Source organism: Chiloscyllium plagiosum, chromosome 6 (assembly GCF_004010195.1).
Source record: "Chiloscyllium plagiosum isolate BGI_BamShark_2017 chromosome 6, ASM401019v2, whole genome shotgun sequence".
NCBI lineage: Eukaryota > Metazoa > Chordata > Chondrichthyes > Orectolobiformes > Hemiscylliidae > Chiloscyllium > Chiloscyllium plagiosum.
The window spans coordinates 21,352,163-21,371,678 of record NC_057715.1 but is presented as its reverse complement, the minus strand read 5'-3'; the positions used below and the strand labels follow the sequence as shown (position 1 = coordinate 21,371,678).

At 38.3% G+C, this 19,516-nt stretch overlaps 1 protein-coding gene across 4 annotated transcripts in view; it reads left to right on the top strand.

Annotated features, from left to right (window-relative positions):
- LOC122550511 (protocadherin-9) overlaps positions 1-15,357 on the top strand; it is a 700,876-nt gene extending 685,519 nt beyond the window's left edge. For all 4 annotated transcript variants that reach the window (XM_043691351.1, XM_043691350.1, XM_043691349.1 and 1 more), the window contains one exon: positions 11,692-15,357. In XM_043691351.1, coding sequence (XP_043547286.1) covers positions 11,692-12,068 — 377 coding nt within the window. In that variant the 3' untranslated portion in view covers positions 12,069-15,357. The remainder of the gene's footprint in view (positions 1-11,691) is intronic.
- The last annotated feature ends 4,159 nt before the right edge of the window (positions 15,358-19,516 follow it).

Below are 19,516 nucleotides of genomic sequence, written 5' to 3'. Positions count from 1 at the left end.
CACTCGGATAATAATGTACCTTCTGTTTTTGCTGCCAAAGTGGATAACTTGCATTTATTTGCATTACTGTCGGGTTGTATTGCAGTGCAAGCAGTATTGCAATGTAAAGACGATAAGACATAGGAGCAGAAATTAGGCCATTCAGCCCATTGAGTCTGCTCTACTGTTCAATCCTGGCTTTTATGTTTCTCAACCCCATTCTCCCACTTTCTCCGTGTAACCCTTGATTCCCTTGGATCAAGGGGATCCCCCCCACTCTTTCCTACCAATGAAAAAAATCTTCCCAGCATCCACTCTGTCCAGGCCATTCAGTGTTCTCTATGTTTCAATTAGATCCCTCTCTCATTCCTTCTAAACTCCATCGAGTATAAACCCAGAGTCCTCAAACATTCCTTATAAGTTAAGCTTTCCATTCCTGGGACCATTTTCATGAATCTCCTTTGAACACGCTCCAGGGCCAAGGCATTCTTCCTGAGATATGAGGCCCAAAACTGCGCACAATACTTCAAATATAAAGGAACCCAGTAAATCATTGTGCATTGGTCATGGCTCAGCTGGAAGCACTATTGCTTCTCAGCGAGCAGATTGTGGTTCCAGAGCCATCTCTGGAGACCTGAACTGAAAATAATTGGGCAAAAAAGACTCATGGAATGAGCAGAAGAGAATTCTTTCCCCAGTTCCTTGGCTAATATTTATCCCTCAGTTAACACTTAAAAATAGATGGTCTAGTTAATATCACATTGCTGTTTTTGGGAGTTTCCTGCAAACAAGATATCTACTGCTTTTCCTATGTTACAACGATGACTAGACTTCAAAAGTACTTCAATAGTCATAAAACATCTGGGGCATCCTACGGTTATGAAATCTGTCATATGAATGAAAGAACTTTTAGCTTTTGAAAGCTACAGCTACAGTGATACGACTGGTGTGAAACCAAGTCATGTAAGTTGAACTACAGAGAGCGCTCTCATACCTTGACAGCCAAGTGATGATGCATTTCAACTAATTCTCTGTAATCTGAAAAATACTGCTGCTGTTTGTTTTTTCAGATTACAGAGAATTGTTCAAACTTAGCTTTGTTTTATGATCTTAAAAATAAGCATTTTCTATGTACTCTCACTGAATATTTAAAACATTGACTACTGATATTAATTTTAGACTCTGTTAATTTGGACATGTTGACTTTCTGCAAGTGACAGTTCTGACTGTTGTTAGAATGAAGAAGAATATATATGTCATATTGAAGTAAAATTAGTGTGACACCCCCAATTTGGTTCACAAAATGTGTATATATGAAGTACTTTTAATATAGTTTCCTTGTAATAAATGAACTAGAATATGTTACCAGTAGAGGAGATAAATAACATTAATATGTTTAATGGGATACTAAATAATTGCAAGAAAGAGAAAAGAATAGAAGGTAATAGGGTATAGGATTAAATGAAATTGAGTATGTGGAGTCTCATATAGAGTGTGAACCTCTGTTGCATCAAATTGGCAGGTTGTATGCTATCAACACTTTATGGCACTGTCTAATAAGGCTGCATGAATCAAAAAGGTATAAAATACCAATAGTTCAACTTTGTTTCCATGTTTTTGTGGAATAAGATTCTTGTAGGTCAGCAATTGAGAAGCTCAGAGATTTTTAAGACTTATAGGGTATTGATGGACCAACTTTGAAAAGCAGGCAATCACCTTGCCAGTAACCACCTTCAGTTGCTCAATGTAGATCAATAAAGTGGCCATTTAGTTAGAGGCTGTAAAAAGAAGTGAAAAAAATACACTCACCTCTTTCAGTACAGAGTGGACGATAATTTTTGTGCAGAGGAGTTTGTGCTCTTTTCAGTTTATCTCACAAGGTGAATGAGTTTTCAATCTTAGAGTCTATGGGATGAGAACACTAACTTGAAGAAGCTAAAAAAGCAGATGTCCTTTAGTACTTTAAGCTGCATATGTGAAGACAAATCAGGAGATTTGCATTATGCAATTTAACTGATAGTTGTGGATAAATGAAAAGGTGATTGAACAGTAGTGAAGCTACAAACTCTGCACAATTTTGTATAAAATTGGACTTCCACAAATCTGTCACATTATTTACTGATTAATGGATAAATGTAGACTTCGTGCAAGTGACAAAATTGGCTTTCAGGTTTGTAGCAGATATTCACATTTTATGATAATAAAATATGTGATCTCTTCCTAATGCCAAGAATTGTCTAAGGCTCTCAGTGCATATAATCAATAGTATAGCATGAATCTTCTCCTAAGCAGTTATTTATAATTCTAGGCATGCCAAATTTTATACAACCCAATAATTGGAAATACTATAGATAAAAAGACAAGTCACATCTGGCCACCCAGAAGGCAGGCCTTTATTAAAAAAAAACAAGCTTTGAACTTTTTTTCTGAGGCAGTCTGTAAGGATCAAAGATGACATGCTTCTACTTCAGTTCGATGGGTTCTGAAATGCAAGTTTGGTGCAAAGTGCAATTGCCATATTCTGTCAGATGTGGGGCAATTTGTGCTCGAAGGATTGACTAGGTGGGTTGTTTGTGTTTTCTCATTATAGCCTTAACTTCAATTCTGCATGTCCCTGATAAAATCTTTCAATGTGTTTGGTGTCTTCCTGAGTAAGCCTTCTCCATTTTGGTCAATTACAATCTAGGGTCTTCCATGAGTCAATGCACATGGTTGACCTCTCCATGGACATTTTGAGGACTTCTCAAAGGAGGTGCTCTCTCCTCCAGGCAGTTGTCTGATCTCTGACTGTATAGAGCAGTTGTTTCAGGAGTCTGGTATTGGGCATGCAGATGACATATCCCACCAAACAGAGTTAGTTCTGAATCTCATTAACAGGTTGGACAGTTAATCTGTTTTAATATAAGCCATGATGTGGAGATGCAAGTGTTGGGTTGGGATTTCATGGAGTTAGCCAGGACATGTTATTACAAACTCATAGGGAAAACTGAACACCTAAATGACCAATTTACAGAATGGCTTCCAAAATGAAGAATTTTAAAAAATGTCCATATTTTATAACTTTTAGTTTAACATGAATCATAATCAACAAATTATGCATGAAATAACAAGCAAATACTAATGCATAGAGTCATAGAGTAATACAGCATGGAAAAAGATGGTTCAGTCCAACTTATCCATGTTGACCATGTTTCACAAACTGAATTAGTCTCATTTGCCTGTGTTTGGCCCATATCCCTTTAAACCTTTCCTGTCCATGTGGCTGTCCAAATATCTTTTAAATGTTGTAACTGTACCTGCATCTATGACTTCCTCTGGCAATTCATTTCATACATGCAGCACCATCTGCATGATAAAGTTGCCCCTCACGTCATTTTTAAACTTTCCCCTTTCACATTCAGCCAATTGGAAGGCAAATAGTGGATGCAATAAAGACACGCCCTGCACATTTCACAGGCATGCAATATCACTCCCTACTTCAATGTTGTACCATATAGTGACACAATTCCTGTTCTTCATTCCCAGGGGAGACCTAATTTACAAAAGTTTTCATCTTTGATTTTCATGGATAGGATTACCATCAGCGAAACTCACTTCTAGGAGCCCGTGTCACTGTTGGGTCGATACAGTCCTGATGGTGTATCTTTCTGGAGTTACTTTTCAAAATAAATGACCAATAACATCTCAATTCGCAGTTTTGCCATTTCTGGGCAAGCACCCAGCTCATTGGCATCTGTGAGTTATTCATACAGCTTTCTAAGCCAGTTCACATATGCTTCAAAGAGTTCCAACCTACTGCCAGAAAGAGTAATTGACCTCTTCTTGAGAGTGATTTGTTTCTTCTTCTGGCAAAAATCCAGTGTTCCTCTTTCTGTCTCCCTGGTGTCTGCATCTGTCACTGATTCCCTTCATTCTTCAGCTCCTCTGCTTGCGACGTTCCTTTCTGTTTGCCAGCCACGTAGCTTCTTTTGCAACATCCTTCCTGTTACTGCTTTTCAAAGCATGGGTCACCAGGGTGCATGAGCCAGTATTTCTTGCAATCCCAGAAAGTTACTATGATCTCTTTACAATTGATGCAAATTCTTAAGTAAGTCTTTTAAAACATTTTAAAAAAAAATTAGATTCTACAGACCATTAAAAGAAATTACAAATTATCCTTATTATATTACATTTGAGTCTTGGGGTGTGTGCCCGCAATTCCCTGCTCCTCATGGGATCTTTCACATCTGTCTAAGAAAGTGACTTACATAATGCTCTAATGGAAAGGTAGCACCTCTGACAAGCTCGCACTATCTCTGCTACATTTTTGCATTAAATTACTCCTGGGCTGAAGCTTGAATCTGTAGCCTTAGGTAATTCACAGGCAATTGAATTACCTAAACACCTAAAATGCCTGATGTGATCAAAATGTAATGACAACTCAGAGATACACCTACGGGATTCTGTGTTATCTTTAAATATCTAGATGCTTTCTAATGAATCTGTCAATTACATAGTCTTTCAGAAATACCACAGCTGACCGGTGCACTAAAGTTTTGATCCAAGTTTGCTTTATAGATCATCTCTAATGAACATATTCTTGCATTTATTCGTAAATTTATTTGTAGTTCTTTGTCCATAAACAGAATGTTTAAAAATATTCAATGTAATAATCCAATCTGATCTATCATTAATTCTTAGAGAAAATACAAATTTCTCTTCAGAAGATCTAAGTTACATTCATTGCATCATATATTATTTATTTAGATTCTGGGTGGAGGTCTGTTTTCAAGCAGCACTACCTTTGTTTTCCAATTGGTTTCACCTGTTCAAGACCCAATGATTTGAAAAAATAATTGTAAAACTCAACCCCTTACATCTGGAAGGCTTGGTTGATGCTTCCTCACAGGAAATCTCTTCACTATAGATCTCATTTCGAGCCTGAGACCTACACCAACCTTCAAACACCTTTACATTAGGTGTGAATATCACAAACCGAATTACAATCTTTCTACCATCTAATTAACAGTCGTAATTTCACACCTTTTTGATTGTACTAATAATTCCCATTGATTCTGTCATTGGAGAAAAGAGATGGTTAAAAAAAGCAAGAAAGTCAAGCGTCTTCCAGCATATATAGTGGTAATGAAAGCAGTAGGTTAAATAATAGGACATCACATTGTAGCAACATGATTCTATTAGCACTATAGATATTCACACAGATTTTCCTTTATGGCAGTCTCTCATTTTACCTTGCCTGGAATGTGAACAAAATTGTTGTTGATCCCATGGCTCATTTAATTGTAAAGGAGAATGAAAAACAAATAACTGATAAAATATAGAATGACAATAAGAATATAATGAAATCACCTGGTCATGCTATGCAGCCAAGTGATAACATCTAATTCAACTGTAATTATATCTATGACAGAAGTCTACATCTCAGATTAGAGCTGCCAAATTGTCAAATGTTGATAATCCTAGGATGAAGTAGTTCCAACCATCTCTAAATTGTAGATTGCGTCAATCCCAAGAAAGTTCCATTTTTCTCTGAGGAATAACAGAAATAGCATAGCAGCATGATATTGAAAAAGACAGAAGATCAGAGAATAATCCTGACTTGTTACTGGCTGTTCAAAATGCCATTAGGATAGAGGTTTTGACTCCCGATAGTTCAAACTGTGATTCCTTGATCTCGGCTGCACTATCAAGGGATCACTAATGAGCTTGTTCTGCTATTCTGTAGGAAGGTTAAAAATCTCAAAGCTCTTTCTTCACAGCAGGTGGAGTAGAGTTATGCAGTGAAATATCAGTATATGGTCTACATTTTGGGGCAACTTATAACAAGACTTATAGTGGGTGGCACGGTGGCACAGTGGTTATCACTGTTGCCTCACAGCGCCAGAGACCCGGGTTCAATTCCCGCCTCAGGCAACTGACTGTGTGGAGTTTGCACATTCTCCCCGTGTCTGCGTGGGTTTCCTCCGGGTGCTCCGGTTTCCTCCCACAGTCCAAAGATGTGCAGGTCAGGTGAATTGGCCATGCTAAATTGCCCGTAGTGTTAGGTGTAGGGTCTGGGTCTGGGTGGGTTGTGCTTCGGTGGGTCGGTGTGGACTTGTTGGGCTGAAGGGCCTGTTTCCACACTGTAAGTAATCTTAAAAAAAAGACAGAATCTTATCCATCAGTCTATCAATAATACAGGGATCTTAAGTAAGTTTTCTAATTTATTTTAGAGGAGAGTCATGTGGTTATACTGTTATCTTCACCAAGTACACAATGATGAAAATTGTGCCTTTTTAAAAAAATTCATATTTTTAAAATAACTTCCTTTTAAACATGTGATTAGCAAGAATAGCTCTATCCCAATTATCTCTTGTCCTTCTAGCCCTCTGTGGAAGATGCAAGTTTTGTGTAAGTGAATCATTTCTGATCCATTGATGTGCTCAGGTGGTTTTCAGGCAAGTTCCCTGGAGCACAGCTGGTTCCTTCATCCAACAAAACCTTGATCCTCTCGATTTCTTCCTCTTAAGGAAAATCTGAAGGGGCATGTGTATATACCAACAGTCCTGCTACCCTGAAGCGACTCTTATTCCCTTGTCAAGCGTGAAATCAGGAGGCTCTCTTCAGAGTCAGATTTCAAGAATAGTGGGCAATTTTATTGTCTGTGCTACAGCTGGAGTCACACTGTATAAACACTGCTTTCAAAGCAGCTGTTGAAACTGTGCCAACTGAACTGTTGGACATAGTGAACACATCAGTGTCAATCGGGTCTATAAGCCTTGAAATGATTACTGTCAATACCTGAGTACCCATGATTGATTATGTTCCATTGAAATTCCTCTGCTATTTTAACTCAATGGGGAGCATGGTAAATATATTTATTTGAAGTGGGAGTATTTGAAAATGTAAAAAGGAATTGAAGGACAGTGGGGAAACAGCAGGGGAATGAGACAAAATGGACAGATCTTTCAAAGAGCTGGCACAAGCATGATGAGTTGAATGTTATAGCTTTAAAATTCCTTCATTCAAAGAGCAAAAGTATGGCGCTTAAGTGTTTGAAGCATCATTTACTGATATCACCGGTATTATTTTCTAGGCTCACAATAAAAAGCCAAACCCTCCCTACTTTAATTTTCCCCAAAGGATACCATTTCTTTTAAGCTTAAGGCACTACCAAAGAAATACTTAAGTGGTTTGTTTGATGATAACCTGAATTGATCCGCCCCCATGACAATTAAACTAAACATATTCATCAGGACTGGGGAGAAAGTGAGGTCTGCAGATGCTGGAGATCAGAGCTGAAAATGTGTTGCTGGAAAAGCGCAGCAGGTCAGGCAGCATCTAGGGAACAGGAGAATCGATGTTTCGGGCATAAGCCCTTCTTCAGGAAGAAGGGCTTATGCCCGAAACGTCGATTCTCCTGTTCCCTGGATGCTGCCTGACCTGCTGCGCTTTTCCAGCAACACATTTTCAGCCATATTCATCAGGACTGCCAATTGTTCTGCAAACTCCATAAGTCACCCAGAGATGCATCATAATTCACACACCTACCACACACACACACGAGTATTTTACATTTGGGCAGAAACCCAGCATATATTTTGACCAAGGCAGGAGCAACTAGCGAAGACTAATGTTTATGTTTACATGGTGAGATCACTTGCATGCATTTGCTGTTACCCAACCCCTATAGTTAAGTAGATGTTGTCTGTCTCATGTCACACAGAGAGAACAATTTATTTATTCATTCAAGGGATGTGGCTTTGCTACCAGGGTATATATTTAGTGCACGTTGCTAATTGCCCTTGGGAAGGTGGTAACAGGCTGCCTTTCTCAACTACCTCTGTCCATTTGGTGTCAAGACATCCACAATGCTGTTGGAAAGGAAGTTCAATGATTTTGTCGTAGTAACAGTGAGTGACACATTTCCAAATTATAATTATGAGTGGCTTGGAGAGGAACTGGTAGATGGTGTTGATCCCACATTTCCGTTGTCCTTCTCCTTCTAGATTGTAGTGAGTGCAGTGAGGGGAACCTTGATGAATTTTCAGCAGTAAGTCTTGAATGTGGTGCAGATTGAGCAGGCTGCTATGTCCTGGATGTTGTCAAGCCGCTTGAGTGTTCCTGGAGTAGCACTTATTTAGAAAAGTGGAGAGGTTTGTATTACACTTGTGCATTGCAGATGATGGACAGGCTTCAGGGATTGAGGGCTTAGGTAATCACTGCAGAGTTCCTAGCCTCTGACCTCCTCTTATAGCCACTATCTTTAAATAGCCAGGAACACAAGAGAATATAAAACAATCTGACTGATGTTTTCTGTTTATTAGGACTGATCAGATAAAATGTTTCTACTTGTGTCAGAATTCAAAACTAGGAGCTATAAATATAAAATGGTAATTAATTAATGTAATAAAGAATTCAAGATAAACTTAACTAGTCAGTGAGTGGTGGTTATGTGGAACTTGGTACTGCAGGGAATGGTTGAGATGAATGCCATAGATGCAATAGGAGGAAACTAGATAAGTCTATGAAGGAGGAAGGAATGGAAGGATATGCTGATGAAATAGTGTGGGAAAGAGTTGATGTGGGACAATAACTCAGGCATAGGTCTGTTGGACTAATGCTCTTTTTTTGTGCTGAAAATTTCCGTGTGTAACTACTTATGAAGAATGAAAGCATGACTGAACCATGATTCCAAACCAAGATCATCTGGCTTCTAATCTGGCACTCAGATCATCAATCCTACACTCCATTTGCATAAGACAGTTGTTTGTTGAGCAATTGCCCTTTGTAGAAATAGACACATTTTTCTCTATCATTAATCTAGTGCTTCTTTACAACTCAAATGCCTGTTGTATCAATGAAAATTGTGCAGGATGAATACCAAACTGGACTTCTGTTCCCTGTGAGAGAGAGAGGAGAGAATGATTAGCATTTTCAAAAACACATGACTGCAAGGCATCTCAAATTACAAAAGTATTTCAATGGCTGCAATGTATTTGTAGATTATAATATTTGAAAGAAGGTGTCTAATTTGCACAGAGCAAGCTCTCACAAAGAGCAATGTGATAATGACTGGGTATTTATGATTTGATTTAGGAATATGACACCAAGGATAAGCCCCTGCTATTCTTTGTACTTGTGTCATTGATCCATTTACAATGCAACCAAATGTGGGGATAGACAGTGCCTTGATTTAACATTTGATGTGAAAGTTGGCACCTCTGACAATGCATGAGAAGTATTGCTCTTTGAGGATCAGCCTGCTTTTTGTGTGCAAATTTCTGGACTGTAACTTGAAGTTACAATCTTTTGAAACTGTGTGATAGCAAGATATTTGAGAACAAGTTCTTGACTCAAGCAGAGAAATCTGCCTGTTTTCTGACAATTCATTTTGCAGATTTCACAAAGTAGATTGTTGAATTAAGGGAATAAGATCACTGTCATCTCAAGCTTACCTTTGCCATCTTTATAGTGATTTGAGAATTGAGGAAATCCCTGGATTGCCTATTTCACTCTCAGATCTAGTGTCTTTACTGTCTTCTCAATGGCCTCAGAGCCATTGATTCCAACAGTGTCATTGCAGTGTGCCACAACAGTGGTAAAATATGGGCCATCAATTCTCAACCTACATCATCTGATTATTAATGCCTGAAACCTTTCGTGGTCTAAGCAACCACTTAACTACAGATTGAGGCAAGTTCAGGGCACCAATGTGGCATAAACAAAATTATCTGAACTGAAGTAATTTTATCCAAAAGTTCTGAAAACAGTCAACTGCGCCAAGCATCAAAAAACTTCACACTTGTATGAAAAGTTGCATGTATTGAACATGAAAAGTTTGCCTACAATTATTCACTTTTGAAATACAATACAGCTGGATGCAGAAATATACAAATTAGACATATTTCCATAGCTGCTTGGCAGATCAGTAGACAGAAAGAAAGGAGCATGGATTTGTTAAAGCAAGGTCTGAAAAATCTCCCTCTCTTTTTGTTTCCTACTCATCCTTTCAAAAACTGAACACTACGAAAAGGCAAATCAGAGAAATGGACATTTTACCAATAACTCCATCAGATCTACACTTTATTGCTACTGCTGAGGCTATCAGCCACCAACTAAGCAACTGTGGTCTCAGGTTGAAGTCTAACACAACCAGGACTCTAGAAACTTTTAAACTGCATAGCCTTTATTCTTTATCACTGTACACACTTATTAAAAATCTTATACTTGTGTTTGTGAATGTGTGCCTGATATTAGCTTTCATTACTTTTCTTAGGTTCAGTTTTACATTCCCTTGTTCTTTCACTCAAGAAAATCTTAGTCCCTTAAGTTTCAATTTTTAAAATTGGAATTTGATAGCTGCATGATATAAATAATTTTTTTAGTGACCGGGTTAAAAAAAAGAGTTGATTACTCCTTCAAACCTGGATGTAACAAGAGTCAGGATAAATTTTCAAGTTTGTTACCAATGTATTTCTTTATATAGAAAGGCAAATATACTCCTACTTTTCAAAACTGCAAGAGGAACTTCTCTTTTTTTTTCTTTGTGTGACTCCCATTGTATTAAAGCTCCCCTTTCAAGCATTCCTGTTTTAAGATGTGCCTATTGAAGCATGTTTCTTCTAAAGAAAAGCACAGACAAATTTTCCTCAGGGTGGTTGTGCTGAAAATATTTCTGAATTCACAATAATAAATGCTGAAGTACTTATCTGTTTCTTTCAATCGTATTGATTCGAGCTTTCTGTGATGAATTCATATCTGCCCATTTCCTTTCAATGAAAATGCATTCCACTGTGGTAAAAATAGTTCAGTATTTCAGCCATTATAATTAGGTTTAACATCAATGTCTGTCTTGCTCACCCACTCCTCTTTACTCAATGTCCTCTCAGGACTTGTGCCCTGCAGTATGTTCTTATAAAATGAAACCTGAAAGACCAAACATTTTGCAAAGCTATTTTGCTGCTTCTCTGGAAGTATTAACAGGGAAGTGGAATGCCTGATAGTAAAACCTGGAGACATTTCTATATTTTCCATTAAAAAAAAATGTATGCAATGTTATCTGTTAGTGACAGCAATCTTGTATGAAATGCCTGGTAGTGAAGGATCAAGACATAGCTGGTTAGTGGTAGGAAACTCCATGTTTAAATACAGCTCACATTTGGCTTTCCTTTGTTCCTGAGCTATGTTGTTTTGTCCGGTGTTCATTCCATGCATTTAATTAACAAGTAACATGTGATTATGTAACAATGTTCCTCCTAAGTCTTTCAAAACATTTTCTTGCCAGTATGACTGCCAGACCTCAAAAACTAAACCTTTTTGATTAATCATTTAGTTGTTTTTCTTGGACACAGTTAAGGTAAGGTTTGAAAAAAAAATCAAATTGCTGGAAAGGCTCAGTGGGTCTGGCAGCAACTATGGAGAGAAATCAGAGTTAATGGTTCAGGTTCAGTGACCCTTCTTCAGTTCCTTCCTTAAACTTTCCTGAATTTCATACGAACCACGCGGAATATAGCACTTTCATCAAGTGTATGTCAACCCACACTGAGTGGTTCATTTGAGATTAATCGCATTTATTTTAATCAAAACCTTTATAATTAGGAGAGGGAGGAGCCCTTCACCCCACCACTCTGAGCTGGTTTCAAATGCACTTTTAAGCAGCATTATATGATTTAAAAAATCTACATACAGTGTCACTGATATAATTTTTTTTTCTGTATCCTTTATTTTCAGGTGATGTTCCACTTGGCCCAAGAGGTCTAGCTGAAGCAACAGAGATGTGCACCCAAGAATGCTTGGTACTTGGCCACTCAGACAACTGTTGGATGCCTCCAGGGCTTGGTTCCTATCAACAGCTGAAGTCCCCTCTCGCTACCTTTGGATCTCAGAAAGAATGGATTAAGAAAGATAAGATAGTGAATGGACATGCACTCTCAAGGGCCTGGAAGGAGGATGGGAACAGAAATCATTTTAATGACAGGAAACTAATTAGTGGAAATGAGGGACATTATACCAGTGGGAGTCAAATGACGGACATTCCTTTGGCTAGTCTGAAATCATACAAACATACACCAGCATCCATGGAGAAGCCTAAAGAACATCAGCTATGAAGAGTGCTTTTCCTTTACCCAACATTAACTCATGCAAGCCTCATTATAGGCTATAGTGGTAGAATATGCGAATCCTGTGTGTCAGAATTCTGTGTTACGGGTAGGCCTTTAGATCAGTGTTGCAGCAAGTACTTGGAGTTATTTGTGTTTTAGAACTACGAGGTTTGATCATTTCTGTAGTCCACTCGCTGTCAGTTCACATGCAAAAAACCTTAAATACTGTGATTGATTAAGGGGCTACCACAAGTTTATTGCTCCACCTGAACTGCATGTCAAGATGATAACATAACGGTGGAATTGTCTCACGATTGTGTCCTCAGAGCCGCTGAGAAATGAGAGATGCCAACTGAAGTAGAAAGTGTAGGGGAACAAAATGCTTCTTTTACTTGATATCGATTGCTGCTGATCTACTTAAAAAAGAAATCTAAACAGGAGTGATGCTGACAATGGCTACAAAATGGACAAAACAAACGTCTCTCTTGTGCAGTTACATATTCCGAGTGGACACTTCAACCATCACTCAAAGTGTTTGTAAATACAATAAATCAGTGAGACCTACTTTTATGTAATTATATCCTTCACCAACAGTAGCAAAAGGCAGTGTGTTGCACAGTTGCTTCCCTCCCCAGTCCTTCTCCCCTCTTTGTTTGTATACTTTTGGGTTTACTTGTTGCTTCTTGTCGCTGACCTCCCAGTGAAAGTGGTATGAGTGTTTGTGATCTGTCCAGGACCACTTTTTTTTCACAATCAGAATATTTAATGTGTTGTGCCTTCATAATGTACTAAAGCATAATACTGGTCGTTGTGAGTGCTGGGCAAAACTCTACTTCTAGTTATCTGTACATTTGTTCAATGCCTGGCAGGTACCAGCATCATGTTTATTTGTTACATGAGTACGAGGAAGTTTCCAACACAGCTTTTAACAGCATGTTTAAGCAAACAAGAATCAATGCTTCTTTCAAAAAAAAAAGAAAATTCAACAGTTTGGGCATGGAAAGCCAATTTAACAATCTGGTAGATAGCATGTTTTGCAGAATTGGCTGATTACTTTTTTCAAACACATTCCAATAATAGTAACAGTGAGGGGAAAAAATAAAAATGCATACAAAAAAAGAAAAAAAACTAAATAAAACAAGAAACCAAAAAAAAAGAAACAAAGCCAGCAGTCATTTAAAAGCTGTAATTTCCTCCTTTTTGAGGGGGTAGGGGGTATCATTTCCAGACCAATCATATCTACATGCAAACTAATGGATCCCTGAGTCTGCATTATGGAATCTGAGGTCGGATTCAGGCTGTAAAGTCCAGGAGCAGTGAGACACTACTTAATAACACAATTCAGTAATTCAAATTTATTAGTTATTTGTATCCGCTGTTATGTATTTTAATACATATAGTGTACTTTTTATATGAGAAATCTGGAATTGTCATTGAGTATAACATATACAAAAAGGTCGGTGGTGTGAGCTTAACACAGTGATAGTAAATTGGTGCAAACATTATTGTGATGTAGGTTATATTATAGGTACTGAAGCCACAAAATTCAAAAGAAAAGCTTGGAAGTACAGAAATGTTCAGTACGCTGTATATATTACAATTGAATAACATTCCCCCCCCTTAAGCAATGCAATGTACTAAGCAGTTTCCTGCTAGTTTAATTTGATGATTGCTGATTTTTCAGAGACAGTTTTTCTGTGTATCGATGTCAACACACATCTTTAATATATCTGTATTCAGTAAAAGAGTCATTGAAAAATATTTTTAACTTAGGATACTTGTCAGGTAAAATACATTTTTTTCTTAGAATATGTGCTAACAAAAATGTCCACAGCATAAATGTAACTTGTAACTTAAATGTTAGGGCTCAACTCTAAAGGTGTTTCCAATACTGAACTTTGAAATAAAGATAGCATGTTAATATGAAGTTGACAATGGATTCATGTGAAATACAGTCAGTAAAAGGGTTAGCAACAGCTTTAACTGTTATATGTTGAAAACATTTTGAACCCAGTAATGTATTTGGGTGCAAGTGATTAAAGAAACTTGCATTTATATTGGCCCTTTCATGACCTCAGGACATCGCCAAGGTGCTCTACAGCCGATGAAGCACTTTTTGAAGTACAGTCATGTCATGATGTAGGAAACCCAGCAGTCAAACTGCGCACACCAAATTTTAAGACAGCAATGTCAGAACAACCAGATGACTTTTTTTTTAAGTAATATAAGTTTTAGGGATAAATATTGACCAGGACACCAAGGAAGCTGCCCTGATTTTCTTCAGCATGGTAAACAACAGAGGTTGCATACATCCATCTGAGAGGCAGACAAGGCTTTGGCCTTTAAAACCTCTCATCCCAAAGGTGATACCTCAGATAGTGCAACACTGGTATCATCATTCTCGATTATGGTCAAGTCCTGAAAGGTGCAGTCTATCTGAAGGAGTAGGCCTGAATGGCTAAAATAGAGAAAGATGTTTAACAATACAGTTCCTGATAGCTGGTTTCCCCAGTCCTTTTGAGGTGAGGGTACAGGCTGAGCTGGAAGACAAGCAAACTAAAGGATTGTGGGACATGAAGACAGAAGATCCATTAAGAGCAACTTGATGTCTTTCAAGGCCTAGCAAAACATAATAATTATGCTCCTGCATTGATCAGCCATGGTGTCCAACAAATGGGGAATATTTGTCTTCAAACAAAATGAATAATAAAAATTAACCAAAAAAACTCTTCTGCAAAGGAAGAATAAAGATGTTATCTTTGGGTGCTGCATCCCTAATGTCCTTCTGTATGCAAAGAAATCTAGCAGGACAGGGATACAATCCCATATACATAGAGACACACATATATAAATAAGATATACATATATAATTTAAATATACATTTACTTACATGCTGGGCACTGGAAAAAATATAAAAGTCACTAATTTGTGTTTGTGCATAGCACGAAAAGATTAATTCCATGTTTTAAGTTTTGATGATCAAAATGCTATACTTTGTATAAGCAGCTCATGTGTTTTTGGTTTTGTCAAATTGTTATAATGTGGGTTGCAGATGATCTGCGTAGTCACAGTAAATTCTGTCGGTCTGCAAGAAGTGTTTTGATGAAGATGGCAAAAATATATGGCAGTTATCCTTGTTACTGCATTGTTGGTTCAACGTTATTTACCGTTATTCTGCTCTGCAATAAATGTTTGACATTCTGTACTGTGTTGTATTATTCTATAAATTCATCACTAGGTTTGAATCGTGCTACCCAGGTACAATGGTTCACATTAAACCTTGATATTCTTCAAGTCTCAATTTGTCCATTATTACTAATCAATTTAAATGTCCATCAAACTCAAGGTTTATTTTCTCCTTCAGGTAAAATTTGTGTTTCTTTATCTTCATTGTATTAGTTTCAACATTCTGCCCTGGATCTTCAAATGTGCACAGGGTTGGCACCCAGTGTGAGTGGGGAAGAGGTAACAAAAATGAGGAGAACCCACTCTTGTACGATATAGCCCGTTAGTGTCTCTTAGGAGCTGGTTACCATGTTAAGAAGGGCGAGGATAAGATTTTCAAAAGACTAATTGACAGATTTCCTTTCTTTTTCATTTCATTGCTTAACCAGATTTATTATAGGTTTTTGTGTGGGTGAAATGGAGAGGGAGGAAGACATTTGAGAAATTTAAACATCTGCAGAGATCGAAGAAAATCCATGCCCTATTTGTGCTATATGTTTCTACGTAATTTAATCCACTTCTTTAGTCCAGCTATCAGTTTCATTGCAGCAATATCAAAAAAATTTTTATTCATTGAAAACTGTTGTTTCATCGATCAACTTCCTTTGGTTTGATCACTATACCTTTATTTCACCTGCATGACCACTTTGCACCACATTATTGCTGATGACCCTATGGAAACCTATTTAGTCTTTTTGGCTAGGAGGCAACAGGCCTCAGTATGGCTGCCTCCTGCTTTTGCTACTGGTATCAGACAGGTATCTCCCACTTCCGAGAGGCATACTACTCTGCAAATTGGGTACCAGTGTTCACCTTCTGTCCAATTAAGACATTTATGTTTAAAAAGAACAGTTGGTGCATGTGGTCGAGACCAGGAATTCATCCTGATTTCAGGATCCTGACCTCACATTGAAATCCAGCCCAATGTATTCCTGGGATAAACCTTTTTTTTGATGAGGGTGGAGGGAGCGCATTTCAATTGAAAACTGAAAACAAGACCGAGAGTTTGCCTGTTTGAAAGAAGGAAAAGCTTACATCTCCATCGCACCTTTCACAATTACAGAACATTTCAAAGTACGTTGCAGCCAATGAATTGCAGTAACTGTTGTAATAATGGAATACATAGTTTGTACATAGTAAGCATGTAAATCAATGATAATGATCAGATAATTTGTTTTTTGTGTTCATTGTCTGAGGATAACTCATTTACAAGGCATTAAGAATAACTTTCTTATCTTTCTTCAAAATTATACCTCTGATCCGATGCAGTGGAATTTTCTGTCTCTGTCTCCCACACCCCACCCCGTCACCACCACCACCACCACCATTCGAGTTACATTGGAATGCCGGCCCAGATATTTACACAGCAGTCTCTATTACGGAACTAAATATTCCACCTCCTGATTCAGAGAGAAATATACCATCACATAATCATAACAAATGTATAAAGTTTATAGTTAAGGTTCATGTAAAATCTCTAATGATTACAAATTAAGTGTGACAAGATATTTTAACCAATATTCCTCTGTTAACAATGTATCCAATTTAAACAGAATTCATTGTCTGATAAATCACTTGGGCCATTGGATAGAACATTTTTAAACAATGAGTTAAGGTGAAAGGAAATTATCTGGATTTCTACTCCCTCCTGCTTTGAGATAGTATTTTGAGCTTAATTCACTTGGCCCACATCCCTCTAAATCCTTCCTATTCATATACCCATCCAGGTGCCTTTTAAATGTTGTACCAGCTTTCACCACTTCCTCTGGTAGCTCATTCCATACATGCACCATCCTCTGCATGAAAAAGTTACCCCTCAGGTCCTTAAACCTATGCCCTCTAGTTTTGGAGTCCCACTCCTCAGAAATGAACCTTGGCTATTCACCCTATCCATGCCCCTTACGATTTTATAAACCTCTATAAGGTCATCCCTTGCCACATGCTGGCAAATGGGACTAGGTCAGATTGGGATATTTGGTCAGCATGGAAGAGTTGGACTGAAAGGTCTGTTTCTGTGCTGTGTAACTCTATGATTCTATAATGGCCAGGATTTGACTGGAACACAGATTCCTTGGTGTTAGAAATAAAATACGCGACTTAAAAGTTGTTTGAGGCTTTGTTGCAAAAATAGTAACATCCATTAATGCAATTTTGCTGTGGAAAAAGCAGTTCATAAAAGAATTCCTTTGAGGAGCTGACAGACTTCAAGGTTTTGTTATAATTAGACAATAGACAATAGACAATAGGTGCAGGAGTAGGCCATTCAGCCCTTCGAGCCTGCACCGCCATTCAATATAATCATGGCTGATCATTCCTAATCAGTATCCTGTTCCTGCCTTATCTCCATAACCCTTGATTCCATTATCTTTGAGAGCTCTATCCAACTCTTTCTTAAATGAATCCAGAGAGTGGGCCTGAACTGCCCTCTGGGGCAGAGCATTCCACACAGCCACCACCCTCTGGGTGAAGACGTTTCTCCTGAGCTCTGGCCTAAATGGTCTACCCCGTATTTTTAAGCTGTGTCCTCTGGTTCGGCACTCACCCATCAGTGGAAATATGTTTCCTACTGCCAGAGTGTCCAATCCTTTCATAATCTTATATGTCTCAATCAGATCCCCTCTCAATCTTCGAAACTCAAGGGTATACAAGCCCAGTCGCTTCAGTCTTTCAGTGTAAGGTAATCCTGCCATTCCAGGAATTGACCTCGTGAATCTACACTGCGCTCCCTCAATAGCCAGAATGTCTTTTCTCAAATTTGGAGACCAGAACTGCACACAGTACTCCAGGTGTGGTCTCACCAGGGCCCTATACAGTTGCAGAAGCACCTCTTTGCTTCTATACTCAATTCCTCTTGTTATGAAGGCCAGCATGCTATTAGCCTTCTTCACTACCTGCTGTACCTGCATGCTTGCCTTCATTGACTGACCCTGTAATCTCCTAACATCCTCATCACATTTCACTCTGCCACCCAGCTTTGTATCATCAGCAAATTTGCTAATGTTATTGCTGATACCATCTTCTATATCATTAACATATATTGTAAAAAGCTGTGGTCCCAGCACGGATCCCTGTGGTACCCCACTGGTCACTGCCTGCCATTCCGAAATTGAGCCGTTTATCACTACCCTTTGTTTCCTATTAGCCAACCAATTTTCAATCCAATCTAGTAGTTTGCCCCCAATACCATGCGCCCTAATTTTACTCACTAACCTCTGGGACTTTATCAAAAGCTTTCAGAATTGAATGAGACAAATAGGTAATCAACAAACATGCTCAACTCAATAGACACCACATCCAATATTCTAATTCTAGACTCACTTCATTCATGTGCTGGCACACAAGAAGTGTCAAGAATGCCATGGATATTGACTAACACCATTGCCCAAGACAGCAGCCTTCCCAACAGTGGCATGTAATTAGCTTGACTCAAGAACCATATTGCCATTTTTTTCTGCACAGTCAACCAATTGGCAGTAAGAATGCTTTCACATAACAAGCTATTATAAGCTCAATAGCCTGACTGAACAACAGTCAGATCCTGCCTCGACTGCACCTGTCCTGAGAATCAAACATTTCACCGGTTCTAGCATTACAACATTACAGTCATGAGGATTATTAGATTATTAGGACCACGCCTTTAAGACAAAATGAAAATGACCAGTGCTGGAGCGTATCTGACAGCACAGGTAGGGCCTGGGTAGTTTACTTAGAGTCAAGTGGGATAGGGGGGAGCTGTAGATTGATCTTCTAGATAAAGGTATGAAGCATTTTAAGATAATGGCCACAGCCTGTAAGTAAACAGTGAGTAGATTGTGAATTTTCAAAATTTCAGGCATGTGTTGAAAATTTCAGGTTGTAAGTAGTTGTGTTTAAAACTGTTCATATCATTCCAAATTGGAAGAAAGCTAGGCCCTCAAGTACAGCTAATCACCGTCTCTACCTAAACACAATGTCCATCTGGTTAGTGTTGCCCTGGTGTTGGTTTTAAGCTGGAAAGGGTACAGAAGACGCCGTTGTGATATTATGCTTTGTGTGCTCATAAAATATTCGAGTGAAACAGCTTGGTGCCAGGTCTGAGAGAGAAAAAAAGAATGCAGCAAAAGATTGAAAATATCGACAGTTCACTGCTCCAGACTGCAGATGGAAGTTTGTGTTAATACTGGAAAGAGCACATTTTGTGGAATTAAATAGAGGCTAGAATATTTGCCAAGCTGTAGTGAGAGGACAA